Source organism: Somniosus microcephalus, chromosome 22 (genome assembly GCF_052327205.1).
Source record: "Somniosus microcephalus isolate GS21.2 chromosome 22, FLI_Smic_1.0, whole genome shotgun sequence".
NCBI lineage: Eukaryota > Metazoa > Chordata > Chondrichthyes > Squaliformes > Somniosidae > Somniosus > Somniosus microcephalus.
In genome coordinates, this window is record NC_141008.1 from 32,014,317 (window position 1) to 32,033,480 (window position 19,164).

The following is a 19,164-nucleotide window of genomic DNA, read 5'->3' on the forward strand; positions in this document are numbered from 1 at the left end:
GTTGCCCAGTTCCTGATCTCTCAATGCATTTAAAAAACAATCAAATTTTGTCACCTTTTCACAAGCACAATAATGGCTAATCTTGAAATAAAAACTGAAGGTCATGGGGCCATGTGGCTTTGAAGCTCATTTTTAATATTGGCAAATGCTATAGGGTGGCTGCAGCTGCAGTTCAAATTATGAGGATGTCTATTTAAACCTAAGCTGTGTGCCTTTTATAAACGGTTAGAGGGACTCTACCGGACATGGGGCAGGTTGTTGAAAAAGGTGCCATGTTTAAATTAGCTTATACTGTCTGTTTTCTCCGTGACTTATTTCACAACTCCATTACCCTTTAGGTTAACAGAATATTTACCTTTTCACTCATAACTTACTAATTTAACTTATGAACCTTGGTATTTGAACCTTCAGTGAAAGGCTGGAATGCAGCAATGACAGTAACACAGGCTCCTTTCCAGGAGTTTAGCTTGGTGAGTAGAAAAAGCAATATAATCTGAAAGTGCACTTCTAATCTCAGGAATACTTAAAAATAAAGTTAGTCTTTTAAAAAGGTGAAATATTCAGGAGTTTTCCCAGTGTCCTGGTCAACATTCCTCCCTCAAACAATATCAAGAACAGATTAACAGGTCATTTATTAATTTGCTGTTTCTGGGACCGTGCTGTGCACAGTTTGGCTGCCACATTAAGAATTTGTTGGCTTTGAGGAGCTTTGGATTATCATGATGACATAAGGAACTATATAAACACAAGTTTTTTCTATTTTAAATCATGGATGTTTCAGCAATGACTTAGAGCGGATATGCTCACACCACATCCCTAAATGTCACGGAAGCACGAATAATCATTAACAACATCCTATGACAATATTGAGAGAAAACTTGTGTTTATATAGTGCTTTATTGTATCTCTAGGAAACATGTCAACATCATATACAATGAATTACTCTTAAGAATTATTATGATTATATAGGTGAACATGGCAGCACGGTAAGGTCCCACAGCAGTAATGAGATCAATAAGCTGTTTAATCTGTTCTGCATTTGACGGAGGAAGAAATGTTGGTCAGGACACTTGGAGAACTCACTGCACTTCAAATAGTTGCAATGGAATATTTGGCTTGTAGATTGGACCTGAAATAGATTCTAGCTCCCTGTGAACCATGAATTTCTGAAAACTATGCTGACCTTTATTAATCCCCTCTAATTTCCACAAGGAAAGTGGTTTTCAATCAGTTCTTTATTCAATTACTCACTGTACCAGTCATTAAATGGACCTCGTTAATAACGTGGTTTATTGCACATGGTAGGAAACTGAGAAATCCATCTTATTTCGTCGTTTTGGAACATAGAGGCCTCTAGTAGGAGCTCAGCACTGAGAATAAAGAAGTCATAATAATCAAAATTTTAAAACTTCACCTGTAAACGACCACAGGAATCCTTTTCCAAGACCTGAAGGTCCCAACACTCTCCAATTCTTTATCTGTGATCCACACTGGAACTAGAAGCTTTTGGGGATAACTGGCACACATCCTGCAAAGCCAAATGCAACAAGGGATTAAAAAGATGAGTTCAGTCCAAAGCCACCTAATGCTAGAGATACAGACAATAAGGGGTCAATATGAAGGCACCAAACAACTTGACAATACAGATGTAGGCAACAACTGGTTAAATTCCATCCAACTTAATCCAAGACCTTACAATTGAGACACAGGCAGCACTGTGTCTATACATTATATTACACATACCATGATTCCAGAGCCCACGCAAACATTACACAGAAGTCCCAGTACCCTGTGTATACACTATCACACACACTGCAGTTCCAGCGCCCCGTGTATACATTAAATATCCCATACACTGCAGTTCCAGCGCCCCGGCTATACACTGCACACCACACACATTGGAATCCCAGTGCTCCGTGTATTCATTATATTACATGCAATGTGGTTCCAGTGTCGCTGTGTATACATTATATTACCCACATATTGCAGGTCCAGAGCCCCACGTATACATTATATTACAGAAGCAGTGGTTCTGGGGTGCCCAGTATACACATTGTATTATACACAGTGTGGTTTCAGGGTCGCTTATGTAAAAATTATACGATATAAATAGAATTAATTCCATGGCCCCCTCATCATGTATACATTACACACACGCAGTGGTTCTAGGTTCCTTGCACATGTATACGCACACTATGGTAAGTTGCCCCATGTGTACACATATTATACTATACACACCTAATGAATCCGGTTCCCCGTGTATACATATTATACATACAAAGTGATTCTGGGACCCCTTATATATATTACACACACTCAGTGGTTCTGGGTTTGTGTAGGTTATATAGTACACACACTGTGGCTCAGATTTATGTACACATTGGGCCTAATTTGATTTTAAAAAATAACAGCGTACGAATGTGCAAATCAGCCAGCAACTTGTAGCGAGGAAAACATTCTCCATGAATTGCAAATTGCGTCGCTCCGCTCCACCATTAGCTTTGTGCAAATTGCATCTCGCCTTTAACTTCCCCATGAGTTTCATGAAGTTGCTGCATTTGCACATTAATTGCCCATTAAAATTGCCATACTGTATTGATCACAAAACTTAACTGTAAGTACCCATTTACCTGCCTTGGTCCATATCTCTTAATACCCTTACCTAACAAAAAGCTATTGATCTGACTGCGACTAGCTGAACCGTGTTTGCACAGTGCAGCCGACTCTCAGTATCTTGTGGAATGAGGCACAGGGCACCGTAGAGGGTGGGGTGCAGCCAGCGAGTGGCAGAGGGTGGAGCAGGGGGACTGGGGTGTGGAAAATTTTAGGGAGCAGGGTGCAGCCAATGACTGGTAGAGCGAGGTGTAGAAAGTGACTTGTACAGCATGCAGTAGGGGACGGTGGGGAGTTGACCATAGGAACAGGATTAGGCCATTCAGCCCCTCAAACTTATTCTGCCATTCAATTAGAATATCTACCTGCACTTGTAACCCTTCATAACCTTGCCTAACAAAAATCTAATTTCAGTTTTGAAATTTTCAATTGACCTAGCCTCAACAGCTTTTTGGGGAAGTGTTCCAAATTTCTACTACCCTTTGTGTGAAGAAGTGCTTCCTGACAACACCCCTCAAACAGCCTAGCTCTAATTTTAAGGCAATGCCCCCTTGTTCTGGACTTCCCCACCAGAGGAAATCGTTTCTCTATCCTATCAAATCTTTTAATCGTAAACACCTCAATTAGATCTCCCCCAAGTCTTCTATATGTAAGGGAACACAAGCCTTATGCAACTTATCATAATTTGACCCTTTTAGTCCCGGTATCATTATGCAACACAAAAATTTGAAAAAGTCAAAATGATGATAATCAAGACACATGCATAAACTATATAAGAATGCATTAAAAGGACATTCATTACTGATGTTGAAATGTAGCTCAAGCCTATTCAGTTGCAAACTACAGTAAATGGTAATTAAAGTCAGTAAATATATTCTGCTGTACACATGGGTCTTGGGAAGGAATTTCTGTGGTAATGTGCAGGCAAGGGGTTCTAATCCTGATTGTCATACTGACAGACAGCCCATACACCACTTAAATGAAATGTGTTTGGACCCTGATCCAATTCTAGCAGGCAATCAGCTTCCACAATGGGGTGTCCGTTCAAAATACACAAGTACTTTCTAAAAACCAATCACTCTCATCCATTTTAACCGCAGAAACAAAATATAAACAGGATGTATGTCTTGGACTCTTCTAACTAGTGAGTATGATGCTGCAAGTAGTGTATTTATCGTACGTCATGACTGCCAAGTTATTCATGCTGTGTAGAAGACACTTCCAACTTGATGGGGTAAAAAGCCAATACTATTATGAAAAGCAACCCAACTCCACTTTATAATGGAGGAATCACCTCAGTTTCAACACTTAAAGCAGGAGTAACAAACAAAATGATCATAATTTTGAGTTTCCTGATTATATGTTCCCCTCACCAGAGGTTGCTCTCATTTGCATAATTGTCTGTGACATTCTTTTTTAAATGAATTTGTTCAAATGTTAATGAATGTTGGGTCATCTCTTGTAATTGCTTCCATTACACGGAGTCAATATTATGGACAGTCACCGGCACCCTTCAAAACAGCAACAGAAAGGTTTAAATCTTTAATATGATCAATATCTAACAGATCCCACTGGTGGACCAGCACTATAAATGGAGATTAAACTAATCACTGTATATTAGGAGGTATTAGAATTCCAGCCCTTTTATCATTAGCCAACAGACCTTCCTACTTTCAACATTTTCCCACATATTTACATTCAATTCCCCCATTCCCTAACACCTCCCTCTGTTCCTCTTCTGGTTGTTATGAATGTTCTGTTACAGAATCGCAAACCACCACTCCCCAGTCTGCAGGTTAGGTGATAACATGGATTAAGCGTTGACCATAACGCTTACACTTCTCAACCGTTTACATTTAATGGGATATCCCAGCATTACACATCATCACTGAGAAGAACAGTGGCGTGCAAGGCTCCCAAGCAACCAAAACCAGCTGAATTGCTAGTTCCACAGAGAACTGCACTCCCGCCCGAAGCACTGACCTGAATTCCAGCCTTTCAACACATTATAGGTTGAGGCATGGTTACACTAATAGCTTCAGATTTCAGCATGGAGTGGATTTAATTTTTAAACACATTCCATTCAACCATCTCCCAGGATTTATTAGGTTGTGAAAACAGCCTCGCTGATTCAGCAGTGCAGAAATACATGTAGTAAAGGTATTTCTGTCATGAACATTCGTCCATTTAGGACTGATGTAAAGGCAGTGATGACAGAACCTGATCTTGGGAACTGAAAAGTCCTGAAGATTTGGACAGGTACTTCACAATGCCCTTGTTCCATATACACTTCAAAGTCTTGCTTCACCTTGAGCTTTTCTGCTTTGCTATCATATTTAATTATAGGAAATGCAGCATATTCCAGTGCATCCCATCTGTTGCTGCATAATCGTTCCAACTTCTTAGTACAAGTGGACGAAGGAAAATGGGACAGGGTGGGTAAATGTGATTAGGACTATTTGCACGCACGAAGAGCAAACACTGACTGGTTGGGCCAAATGGCCTGTTTCCATGTTGTAATTTGTATGCACGAGAATCTTAAAACACACAGGTTGGTCCATCTGCATCTCCTTACGAGCTTTCTTGTTCAGAGGGAAAAAATATTCCCTCTGGCGAGTGGGTCAATAACTAGAGGTCATGGATTCAAAATCACTGGAAAAAGATCTAGAGGGGAGATGCAGAGAAATGTCGGGATCTGGAACGCTCTACCTGAAAAGGTGGTGGAAGCTGATTCCATAAATAATGTTAAAAAGGGAGCTGGACAGGTACTTGAGGATGAGGAGCTTACAGGGTTACAGACAAAAAGCGGGGATGTGGGACTGAGAACTGGCACAACGGGTCAAATGGCCTCCTTCTGTGTTGTAAGTTTCTATAATTCTACATCAGATGGTATAACAATAGGGTGAAACTAGAAACAAGGTCAAGGTGTCTCACAAAGCTGACCCTGGTTTTTGCTCAGGGAACAGAAAGAGGTGGCAGAAGATGGTACAAAGTACAACAGACAAGTCAGAGCTCTCGCTCGAAGCAGCTCAATTTCAAATGAAGAATTAACAAGAGTTCCAGGTGACAGGGCTGTCTGGGTCACACAGAAATCACAGAAACCCCACAGTGCAGATAGAGGCCATTTCGCCCATCGAGCCTGCACCGACACATATCCCACCCGATCCCCGTAACCCCTACACCAACACATATCCCACCCTATCCCTGTAACCCCACGTATTTAATCCCCCTAACACTAAGGGTCAATTTATCATAGCCAATCAACCTAACCCGCACATCTTTGGACTGTGGGAGGAAACCGGAGCACCCGGAGAAAACCCACGCAAACACGGGGAGAATGTGCAAACTCCACACAGACAGTCGCCCCAGGCCGGATTCGAACCCGGGTCTCTGGCGCTGTGAGGCAACAGTGCTAACCACTATGCCACCGTGCTGCCCGTCTCTGAAAAGCAGGCAGATATGATGGATGAGGTTCTTCTGCTAAAAAACCATAAAAACTTCTTACAATATTACAGAATGCTGAGGTGCAGCAATGCTCTGGAATTAAGACAGAAGTGTGAGCAACTCTTGCGCTTTTCTGGACAACATCTAGCCACACCTGTATGATACTCGACAAGATGGGTATGGTATCATCCAATCTCTCTGGTTTTAATAGCTTTCAATTATACCAAATTAAGGAGCAAAGGATTTTTTTTTGTATCCTTCCAAACATGGCTACAGCCAGAGAAGAACAGGGCCACTATACACAGACACCACATAGCTAAAGAAGTGCAAAGGCATTATACAGATATAATAGAGCTTGAGAAGTTCAGGATCATCATGTAAGGATGCTGCACAGCCAGAGCAAGGAGAGGCCACAATACAAATACTGTACAGTTGGAGAAGGGTGGTTCAGTGTATACAGATATTGCAGAGCCAGAGATTTAAGGTGGGTGAGGGGGGGGAAATCAATGTATAGATATCGCATAGCCAGAGGATAGCAGACCAGAACAGAATGGGGTCACTTTCTGTGGATACTGTGCAGCTAAAGGATGAGGCCATTGTACTGTATAAGGATACTATTCAGCCAGAGAAAGGAGAAGTCATTGTACACATATATTGCACTGTAGAACATACAGGTGGCAGCGGTCACTAGGACTGAACCCTTCAAGCACAGCTATATCAGTGTACAGTACCCACTTCTACATCTGTACAGCATTCATGTAGTAACTCACTTCTACAGCTGTACAGTATCAGTGTACACAGCTCCACTGCAATTATGCACAATGACTCCCCTCTACCTCTGTACAGTTTCGGTGTGCAGGGATGCCTGCTACAGCTGCACTATACTTCTCGTCTTTCCTGATGCATTTTAAATATTACATTTTACTTTTGTGCTAGTTAATTTAAAACTTTATCATTTGGATCTGTCCATGATATCAACCTTCCAGTTGCACGGTGTAAAATGTTGTCATATTCACTCGATTCAACAACCGCCAATCTGAAGCAACCACTGCAAGGCTAACCTGAAGGCAGCCACTTGATCGAAGTTTCAGGATATAATGGCTATCGTGTAAGATTGCTTATCCTTCTTTAAAACTATGAAGGATTCTGCCTCCTTCTGCTTTGACACAGAATATCAGTGACCTATGGCAATTGCATTGGCCTGTCTGGCATTTCAAAAATATGAACATATAATATCACTGGTGTACAAGGTCACCATGAAATCTGCATGCTGTTGCAGAATCTGTTCTTGCTGGCAAGTGTGATCCTCTTGAAATGGTCTGACTTTGGAAAACAGACAGCTGTTTACGTGCTTGTTTGCAGGGATGAGAAGCACTACCTTGCACTTGCATCGAGTACCCCTTCTATTTCTCCCTGTACTGTATTTAATGGCTTTCATCTCAACTGCAACAGGTTAACTCCAAAATCTGTGTTCATCTAATGGATATTCAGCTGTTATTCAAAGTGAGATTTAGTGAATGACTTGCAATCCAAAACCAAATTTGAAATGTTGCTATTTATACATCATCATTCATTCAAGAAGTATGGAAAATATATTGAGAATCAACAAAGGATGTGCGGGTACTGCAGTGCAAGTTTAATATACTGAAAGAAAAAAGGACATGCATTTATATAGCACCTTTCACAACCTCAGGATATGCTAAAACGCTTTACAGCAAATTAAGGACTTTTGAAGTGCAGTCACTGCTGCAGTGCAGGAAACAAGACAGCTAGTTTGCACATAGCAAGCTCCTTAAAACAGTAATGACCAAATTATGTTTTTAAAATGTTGTTTGCGGGATAAAAATTGGCTAGGACTCCAGGAAAAACGCCCCTGCTCTTCTTCAAATAGCACCATGGGTTCTTTTATGTTCACCTGAGAAGATGGGGCCTCGGTTTAACGTCTCATCTGAAAGACAGCACCTCCAACAGTGCAGCATTCCCTCAACACTGCACTGGAGTGGCAGCTTAAGTTCTGTGCTCAAGTCTCCGGAATGGGGCTTGAACCCACAACCCTCTGACCCAGACGAGAGAGTCTACCCCCCTGAGCCACAGCTGACACTAGTGCAGAGTGCAGTGGCAATGTTCCCTGCAATTGCTGTGGTTGATGCAGTTGCTCGGCTTAGTGCTGGGAACATCAATTATTCAGTGCAGTTGGTGTGCTTGGTAGAGTTGCTTTCGTTTCTTCATCACTCACGTGTACAGTTCAGGTTTTAAGGACAGATTGGAGCAATCTTCAGTTACTTTTGATAAGTGACCAGACTCTTGGAATTTTGGGGCATTTATGGGGGTATCACTCATTACATCATCCTTTTTAACACTTGGCTAAAGGATTTATAATCAGAGTATTTTTGAGGTCCTTGCTGAGCGTTTCATAATTTCAAGATCACAAAAGGCGCTTGGACAGTTTATCGCTGCAGCATGTGTATCACAAACTGCAGAATCAGCAGTGATGGCACCTGTAACAAATTATCCAACAGCAGATGATGTTTGGAACAGTCACTGGCTGTAATGAAATTTCACAGCAAGATTGATTATGGCTCTATCCCTTAAATCATTTTCAACTCTTAAGTCCTTCATCTGTCCGGTCGACCTATTTCCTAGCGTTGTCATGAGGTTGATCCAACATTATATACACATTCTGTAGTAATGCTACAGAAGCAGCAGTGTCACTTTTTACCCAAAGGAGAGTGTACCCTTAGCGCACACATTTTCCCAACTCAACTTCTCGATTTCAGGGATAAAAGTTCTGAAAGTCTCCACCCAAATCATTCAGATGCTGACCACACAATGTGTTCAAAATGTTCCACTTTTATTTATATAAATTGAACTGAAGTTAACTAATTAACTCACAGCACACTGCCGACTCTCACTGTAGCCCACATCCATCCCATCAAGGTAAGACAATGGCCCGGATTTTACGGGGCCGACGACCGCGCGTACGACGTCGCAAGCCCTCAGAATGGCCCCGCAAGTTCCAGGTTTCCGCATGCGTGATAGCCTGCAACTTGCGATCCGTCAAGGTTCGCCTTCACAGATCATCCGCACGCACCCAAAAAACATTTTGCTGGCGCAGAATTGGGCTATTTGCCCAACTACTGCCCACGAAACCGTTACGCCTGGAAAAAGCAGGTGTAAGGCCTGCTTTTACCAGCGTAAGGGTTCAAATAAATGTTAAATTAAAAATTTTTTAATGATTAAAACATACAAAACACATTTTAAATTAGTTCATGTAAATTTTGGGCCTGATTAAAATGTTTATTATTTTTTCAAAAATTTTTATTTTTATTTTAAATGCTTACTCAAAGGGACTTTTAATTAATTTTGAACATGGGAATATTTTTTTAAATTGGAATTGTTTTATTTATTTATATGGGGATTTCTCATAAGCTTATGGGGATTCCGTTCATAAATGGAAACCCCCTATAAGCTTATGAGGAATCCCCCTTTTTAATTGGCTGGCCTGGCCCACGTGATCCCAGGGACACCTCTGAACCGCTTGTGTCCCTCGGTCTTTACGCAGGCGTACGGCTGGAGGCCCAGGACCTGAAGACTCCGAAGCCTGCAAGTAGGTTCGGATTTTTTTCCCTCCCGGGTCGGAGGCGTACCTCCGGAGGTACGCCTCCAACCGCAAACTTCGGTCCATCATTTCATTTGCCACCTTCCTGGGACTGGAGCAGCCCTGTCTTTAAGCGAACACATTTTGGAACGGAGAAGACAGCAAGGTTAACTCGGCACTCTCCCCAGCAAGCTGCACTTGCAGAGAGTGCGGGTCGGAGAATTGGAATATAGTGTTGTAGCCCTATCTCAGACACATGCTTCTTTCGAGTATGGTGCGCTGACTGAGTGCAAAAAATAACTAATAACTGCCATGTGGACTAAATGTGGCCTGTGAAGTACTGAATGCCAAAAACGGTTCCTACCCACAGCATTTAAATCCGTTTACTTTGGTCACATTTTTTAATCACAATATACAAATGACACATTATGGGGAAAAGGCTAAAATCCAGTTTATTCAGAGTGAGGAATTCCAAAGGTCTACAATTGAAACAAGATCAACTTTTTCTCCTTAGGCACTGAATCTTTCTGCGGCAGTTTCACTGGCACTATAAACTGTCAGATAGCGGTATCTCACTCAAGTGAGTGATTAATTATCTGTGATCTTAGATTGTGACCATCCAGCAAGTCATTCAACTGTGGAAGACAGTACAGCCGAGCTTCATTCTGTTTTCATCTGACATCCACAAACATGTGCTTTATAGACGGCGTCACTGACGAGAGATCGGGGATTTCTGCCCGACAATTTTTCCCTGCCATAGCCAAGAAGTGTTGAGACCAAATGCAGCATTCCATCTGCTGCTCCAGCTGAGGTCAGCCGGCGCAGCACAAACACAGGATCGTGCCTGAAACCTTGGTGCTCCATTTACTTCCTAGGGCAAAGGTAGAACTATTCAAAAATGCCTTAATGCTACCCAGAGAAAGACAGTATGACCAGACTTGCCTTAACAACAGAAGCTAAAAAAGAAAAAAAAAAGACTTGCATTTATATATCACCTTTCACAATCTCAGGACGTTCCAAAGTGCTCGACAGCAAATGAAGTACTTAGGAAGTGTAGTCACTGTTGTAATGTAGGAAACACAGTAGCAAATTTGCACACAGCAAGGTCCCACAAATAGCAATGTGATAATGACCAGATAATCTGTGTTCGCGATGTTGGTTGAGGGATAAATATTGGCCAGGACACCAGGGAGAACTCCCCTGCTCTTCTTTGAAACAGTGCCATGGGATCGTTTACATCCACCGGAGGGGAAGATGGAGCGTCAATTTAACGTCTCATCCGAAAGATGGTACCTCCAACAGCGCAGCACTCCCTCAGCACTGCACTGTTAGCCTAGATTTTGTACTCAAGTCTCTGGAGTGGGACTTGATCCCACAATCTTCTGAATCAGAGGCAAGAGTGCTACCACTGAGCCACAGCTGAGACCTAAAAAAAATTGAGCAGGCTGGGAGAGTAACCTACCACAATATAAGGGGCTGCAGAGTAAAGGTTTAAGGCTTCGTGCTGGACAATATCTAGAATAGCAACTCGCTGACAAATCTATTTTGAAAACAAATACTTTAGACCGATCCTTCCACATAAACAGAGAGCTGATGAACTTGGTCAGGCCAGACTTGGAATACTGTGTCCAGTTTTGATGATCTCATATGGTGGATGATGGGCTTTGGAAAGGGTGCAGAGGAGAGCCTCAAGACTAATTCCCAGTATAAAGCATCTTAGTTATCAAGATAAGCCAAAAAAGAGTTGGGACTCTACACTTGAAGCATAGACTTAAGGGAATCTGATTAAGGTTTATAAGATGAAGGGAATAGATTGTGTTCAGTTGGCAGTTTGTTCCAATAGCGAGCACCTAAATATCCAGAATGCTCTAATAACCGGCAAAATTCTCACTCTGAAAACTACAGTATACAGTCGTTTATGTTTTGTTTTACTGTTAAGTAATTAAAGAGTTATGGATTACCCTCAACTGGCAGTACTGTACTTAATCAAGCATCTTCCACCATCCATTTAACAACATTCTGTAGGTGAGTACCCAATTATACTGCACATTTCTTGATTTTTTTATTTTTGTTTGTTAAAAATAGCCTTGATAGATATACCTCTCCGCTATCTGGAATTTTTAATCAACCGGCACCATCCCGGTCCCGTCTGTGCCGGATACGAAAGCGTTTCCTGTAAATAGGTTAGGGAGGACCAGGAGTCACAATTTTAAGTTGTACAAGGCCAGATCTAAGTTAGATGTCAAGAGATGGTTCTCTTCCCAGAGAATAGTAGACCTCTGGAACAGGCTGCCATCTCGTGCAGTGGACGCCGATTTGCCGAATTCCTTCAAGCATGAGCTGGACCTGTTTCTGGCTGGGGCGGAGATCACCTCTTACAGAAGGTCGGGACTGCAGGGAATTCAGGGCCAGAGTGATGTCCTGAGCTAGTTTCGATCGCTTAGATGGGTCGGAGAGGAATTTCCCAGACTTTTTCACCCAAATTGGCCTGGGTTGGTTTGTTTTTTTTTTGTTTTTTTTTTTAAATCAGGTTTTCCCCTCGCCCAAGAGATCACATGGTTTTGGGTTGGGTGGAGCATGTATTAAATTGTGATACACAAGGTATCACAATTGTGTGGAATAGGTTGAATGGATCAGAGGATCTTCACCTGTCCATTGTTCATATGTTTGTAAAATTCTATCAAATCATTTCTCATGGCTTGGAATTCCAAGACAGGTAGAATATTTTACTGCAGAGCCTATATTTAAAGAACCCCCGGAAACAATACAGGTTTTCAAAGCATGCATCAGGGAATATTTCCTAATCATACCTGAACGCAGCAGACATAGTGCATCAGATCCATTATTCATCGCCTGCTGCGCATGGTTTTAATAACTTACATTATGTAGCTCATAGAGACAGTATCTCAGAGCACTTTACAAAAGAATGGTGCTCGGAGAGAAAATGGAGAAAGAATTAAGGGGGGGGGGGTACAAGCAGGATGGTTTCAGGAGGCTTTTTAAAAGCAGAAAGGGAGGTGGGGGCAATTTGGAAAGAGTGGGTCAAGAATAGGGGATTTTGGGAAGGATGGTGGCAACACAGAGGGAGTTAGGACACAGGCAACCGAGTTTTGGATGACCTCAAGTTTACGTAGGGTAGAACGTGGGAGGCCAGCCAGGAGTGCATTGGAATAGTCAAGTCTAGAGGCAACAAAGGCATGGATCAGGATTTCAGCAGCTGAGCTGAGGCATGGGTGGAGACGGGCGATGTTACGGAGGTGGGAATAGGCGGGCTTGGTTATGCCACGGATATATGGTCAGAAGCTCATTTCAGGGTCAAATATGAAACCAAGGTTGTGAACAGTGTGGTTAAGCCTCAGACAGATGTTAGGGAGAGGGATGGAGTCAGTGGCTAGGGAACGGAGTTCGTCGTGGGGACCGAAAACAATAGCTTGTGTCTTCCCGATATTTAATGGGAGAATATTTCTGCTCACCAGATTTGAGGGAAAGAGGGACAGTGCCTGAGGAGAGAGAACCGTTAACAATGTCAGCAACATGGGAGTAAGAAAAGGAAGTTGGGTGGTCAGCAGTATGGTAGGAATAGGGAGCAGGAAGTGGTTCTCAGAGTCATTCGGCCCATCGAGTCCATGCCAGCTCTCTGTAGAGCTATCCAGTCAGTCCCATTCCCCCGCTCTATCCCCGTAGCCCTGCAGGTTTATTTCCTTCAAGTGCCTATCCAGTCTCCCCTTCCGTCGGCAGCGAATTCCAGGCTCTCACCACTCGCTGCGTAAAAAAGTTTTTCCTCACATCCCCCCTGTATCCCTTGCCCCAAACCTTAAATCTGTGTCCCCTAGTCCTCGTACAATCAACCAGTCAAAATCTTGTAGACCTCTTATCAAATCACCCCTCAACCTCCTTTTCTCAAATGAAAACAAATCCAGCTTCTCCAACCTGTCTTTGTAGCCAAGATCCTCCATCCCCAGAACCACACCGGTAAATCTCCTTTGCGCCCTCTCGAGGGCCTTCACATCCTTCCTAAAATGTGGTGACCAGAACTGGATGCAATACTCCAGTTGTGGCCTAACCAGCGCTTTATAAAGGTTCTCTACTTTTGTACTTAACACCTCTATTTATGAAGCCCAAGATCCCATATGCTTTGCTAACCACTCTCTCAATATGTCCCGCCACCTTCAGGGACCTATGCACATTAACTCCCAGGTCCCTCTGTCCCTGCTCACTCTTTAAAACTGTGCCATTAAGTGTATATTGCCTCTCCCTGTTCCTTCTGCCAAAATACATCACCTCACACTTCTCTATTAAATTCCATCTGCCACTTGTCTGCCCATTCTGCTAGCCTTTCTATGTCCTATTGAACGCAATTGGTATCATCCTCACTGTTTGCCATACCCCCAAGTTTGGTATCATCAGTAAATTTTGAAATCCTATGCTGTATTCCAATATCCAGGTCATTTATATATATCAAAACAAGCAGTGGCCCCAGCACTGACCCTTGGGGAACACCACTGTCTACCATCCTCCAGTCTGAAAAACAGCCATTTACCACAACTTGCTGTTTTCTATCCTTAAGCCAATTCCTTATCCAAGCTGCCACTGACCCACCTATTCCATGAGCCTCAATTTTGTTAACCAGCCTTCTATGTGGTACTTTGTCAAACGCCATCCGAAAATCCATGTAGACAGCATCCATTGCATTCCTTCATCAATCCTCCCTGTTAGTTCATCAAAAAATTCAATTAGATTAGTCAAACACGATCTGCCTTTTACAAATCCGTGTTGGCTCTCCTTAATTAGCTTAAACATCTCCAAGTGCCCGTTAATTTTTTCCTTGATTTTTGTTTCTAAAACTTTACCCACCACTAATGTTAAACTGACTGGCCTGTAGTGACTAGGATTGTCCTTACACCCTTTCTTGAACAATGGTGTCATATTTGCCATTTTTCAATCCTCAGGCACCTCCCCCGGATCTAGGGAAGATTGGAAAATTATGGCAAGCCCTACCGCTATCTCCTCCCCAATTCCCTTAGCAACCTGGGATGCAAGCCATCTGGACCAGGCAACTTATCTACTCTAAACATACCCAGCCTTTCTAGTACACCCTGTCTATCAATTTTCACCCCTTCCATTGCTTCTACCTTTTCCACTTCTACCGATATTTTGTCAGCATCCACCTCCTTAATAAACACCAATACAAAGTACTCATTTGAGTATTCTAGCCTTGCCCTACACCTCTAAGCATATATCACCTTCTTTGTCCCTAATAGGCCCCACCCCGCCTCTTACTACCCGCTTACTGTTTACATGCCAGTAGAAGATTTTTGGGTTCCCTTTTATGTTAACCGCCATTCTACTCTCATATTCTCTTTGCCAATCTTATTTTCATCTTCACATCCCTTCTCAACTTATTGTATTTGTCTGGTTCTCTCGAAGATTTCACCTGACATGCATCATACATCATCTTCTCTATCTCCCTCGTCATCCAAGGAGCCCTTGCTTTGGTTCCCTTACCCTTCCCTCTTGTTGGAATGTACCTAGCCTGTACTTGGAACATGTCCTCCTTAAAGATCACCAATTGTCCCATTACAGTTTTTCCTGTCAGTCTTTGGTTCCATTTTACCCTGGCTAGATCCTTTCGCATCCCATTGAAGTTAGCCCTATTCCAGTTTAGAAGTTCGACTCTAGATTGTTCCTTGCTCCTCTCCATTGCTAATCTAAATCTTATGATACGATGATCACTCGCACCAAAGTGTTCTCCCACAGACACTTAGTCGACCTGGCCCACCTCATTCCCCAGCACCAGATCCAGCAATGCCTCCTTCTGGCCTGCTGAGTATTTGCAGCATTTTCTGTTGTTATTTCAGATTTCCAGCATCCGCAGTATTTTGCTATTGTACGCCTCCTTCCTAGTTGGGCCAAGAGCATACTGGTCAAGGAAATTCTCCTGAACACGTCAGAAATTCCTCCCCCTCCTTTCCCTTTACCCTAGCATTATCCCAATCGATATTTGGGTAATTGAAGTCCCTCAATATCACCACTCTATAGCTCTTGCATATCTCGGCGATTTCCCTGCAGATTTGCTCCTCTGCCTGCCTCTCACTATTTGGAGGTCTATAGAATATCCCCAATATGGTGATCATACCCTTTTTGCTCAACTCTAACCAAATGGATTCTATCCTTGTCCCTTCAAGAACATCCTCCCTTTCCAACATTACAATGTCTTCCTTAATCAACACTGCCACCCCACCTCCCTTTATTCCTTCCCTATCTTTTCTGAACACCTTGTACCCTTGAATATTAAATGCCCAGTCCTCACCGTTTTTAAACCACGTTTCCGGTATTGCCACATGGCTAATTGTGCTTGTAGCTCACCAACCTTATTCACCACACTTTGTGCGTTTATGTACATGCATTCTAAACCCATTTTTGAATTTTTTGTAGTCTTTCTTAGTCTGCTCCTATCTAATATGGTACTACTGCCGCCCTAGTACTATCTTCTCTAGTACTATCCAACACACACATTCTTTTATGCACCTTATTCCTCTTTTCTACTCCTATATGCTCATCCCCCTGCCAAGCTAGTTTAAACCCTTCCCAACAGCACTAGCAAACCTCCCCACGAGAATATTGGTCCCGGCTCTGTTGAGATGCAGCCCGCCTGGCTTGTACAGGTCCCACCTTCCCCAGAAATGGTCCCAATGCCTCAGGAATCTAAAGCCCTCCCTCCTGCACCATCTCGCCAGCCATGGACAAGATGAGCACGGAGAGGTCATGAGGGAAGATCGGAGAAAAACTGGCGAAAGATGAGACTTCAGGGCCAGGGCAGTGGGGAACCTTAGAGGAAGTTTGGTGGGCATGGGGAAGGAAAGGAAGTGACAGAGGCAGCTGAACGGATGGTCTCAATCTTAGAGATAAAGAAGTCCATGAGCTCCTCACACTTGTTGTTGGAGGTGAGAGTGGAGGAGACAGGGGAGAGGGGTTTAAGAAGACTGTTCGCATTAGAGAATAGAAGCCGGGGTTTATCTTTGCATTCCAGAATGTTTCTGGAATAATGAGCAATTTTGACAGGCAAGAGCAGCACCCGATAATGCGCTATGTGGTCCAGCTAGATTTGGCGGTGAATGGCTGAACCAGTTGTCCACCATATCCGTTCAAGTCTGTGTCCCTTGGACTTAAGGGAGCGAAGATGAGGGCCGTACCAGAGGGAATGGCTAGGGTGAGAGAGAAATTGTTTTAATCAGGACTAGGGCATCAAAAGTGGTGGCGAGGGTGTGATCGAGCAGATTGGTAGCTGCAGAAATGTAGTCATGAATGGAGGGCCAAAGGCTGGACAGTTAGGATTTCATAAGTGCAGTTGAGAGACAGTTTTTTCCAGGGGCGAACAAATGGTGCGATCTAAAACACACGGGTAAGGGTATAAGGAAGTAGAGGAAATGGGCCAGGCCTTCTGAATAAACTAGAGCAGCGGTTCCCAACCTTTTCCTTTATGCGGACCACTACATCGTCATCAAAAGCTTTCGCGGACCACAACTTGTATCGAATATGATACATACGGGGTACACGTGATTATATTACATCAGAATTTTTTTTTTTTTTTTTTTTCACGGACCACCTGCAGTACCCTCGCGGACCACAGGTTGGGAACCGCTGAACTAGAGTTTGTAAAGGATGGAGACCAACAAAGAGAGCATTAGAAAGTCAAGCCTTCAGCTGCTAGGTTATGGTTCAGGTTCTCTGGTGTGGTAGGGCAGAAGTAGGGACACAGTGCTTCAGAAGTGGAAAAAAGTGGCCTTGGTTACACATCAAATGTGGAAACGTTCAGCTCAGCTTTCGGTCAAGCAGGAAACTAAGCCCGAGTTAGTAGCTGGATTGATGGAGACCAGGCCAGGGGGATTGAGGTGCTGAGTGCAGCCCAAGACTTCAGCTTCAGTTTTAGCCACATTCAGTTGGAAGATGTTAGACCTCATCCAGGTCTTCACACTAAAAGAAATGGGGGTTGTTATGCCCACCAGTGAGGTGGGTGGGGATTGTTCCCATGCAGTGGAGAAGCTACATATGTATGATGATCATATTTAAGAGGATCAAGTCAGGTCCTGGAAATTATAGGCCAGTTAATTAGAACTCAATTATAGGCTAGGTGCTGGAAGGAATTATTAGAGACATGCTGTGCGATCATTTGGACAGGGCAGAGGATATTGGGGAAGCCCTACATGGCTTTTGGAAATGGAGGTCTCATGTCACCAATATGTTTGCTTTTTTTTTTTGATGAGTTAACAAACCTGGCTGAAATTGTGCATTTTGATTTTCAAAAAGCCTTCAATAAAGTTCTGCATAGAAGGCCGTTAAGTAAGGTTGCATCCTATGGCATTGGCAGTCAAATTTTAAGATGAAAAGTGAATTAGTTGCATTCATGTAAGCAGAGGATATTAATTGTGGCAGTTATACGCGGGGTCAGGTCACGAGTGGAACCTTGCAGTGATCCGTATTACGACTGCTGCTCTTTGCGATCTGGATCAATGATTTGGTACATTCCTTAAATTTGCTAGGTGTGTGTGGAGTTAGGACAGTGGGCAAAATAGATAGTCTGCAGGCCAATCTAGATACACTGGGAGAATAAGTCCGGTGTGGCAGATGTTCTCCAATGTGGATAAATGCAGTGTGTTACATCTGGGTCATGGTAATTCAAGGCCTGTGTATACCATTCAGGGTTACCACTTAAAGCTGCAGAGCAGGAGGGGGATCTGGGGATTGTAGTTCATGAAACACTGTCACAAGGCGACAGAGAGGCATCTATAGCCAAGACAGTTAAATACAACACTTACCCAATACAAGATCTTGGTACAGCCACAGCTGGAATACTATGCCTAGTTTTGGTCCCCGCACATGGAGGGGAACATTGAAGCTCTGGAGAAGGTCAAGAGGATGGCCAACCAAATTATAACTAGTCTTGGGCTCTTGGTTATCAGGAAACTGTATTTTTTATCACCGAAGAAATGTAGGTATGATTGAGCTTTATGTCTCATTGGATAGGTTACTGCAGTCTCCTGGAGCTTGTTTGATTGCCTTTGGGGATTGGAAAGAATTTTCCAGAGTTTTTTTTCCTAAATTGCCCAGAGGTTTTTTTGCCTCACATGGGATTATGTGACTGTCTGGGAGGGGGAGGATTAATGCCCCATGTCTGGATGGGACAGATCTGATGGACCAGTTGGTCTTTTCTTGTCCTTTTTTGTCTGTTATGTTTCACATGTTGAATATTACACAGGCAGTTGGAGAGGGTACTGGCAGTGTTCAAACCAATGGCTTCACTGGCACACATATGGAAGTTGCTGCTGCCTATGGATGATGGTGTCAAGAGGCAGCATGTAAATAATGAAAAAAAAGAGTGGATTGTAGGTGGAGCCCTGGATGTGATGAGGTGGACAAGGGCTGGGTGGAGATGGGGAAAAAAATTGGAGTCAGGATCTTGGTTGGGAGAAAGAGTGATGTCAAAAGAGGAAGAAATAGCCTTGATGTTG

General features: G+C 43.1%; 1 protein-coding gene across 13 annotated transcripts in view; it reads right to left on the reverse strand.

Moving 5' to 3' along the window:
* The window catches only part of mtmr4 (myotubularin related protein 4), a 166,110-nt gene that overhangs the window by 46,332 nt on the left and 100,614 nt on the right, over positions 1 to 19,164 (reverse strand). For all 13 annotated transcript variants that reach the window (XM_085964420.1, XM_085964411.1, XM_085964415.1 and 10 more), the window contains one exon: positions 1,415 to 1,528. In XM_085964420.1, coding sequence (XP_085820546.1) covers positions 1,415 to 1,528 — 114 coding nt within the window. The remainder of the gene's footprint in view (positions 1 to 1,414; positions 1,529 to 19,164) is intronic.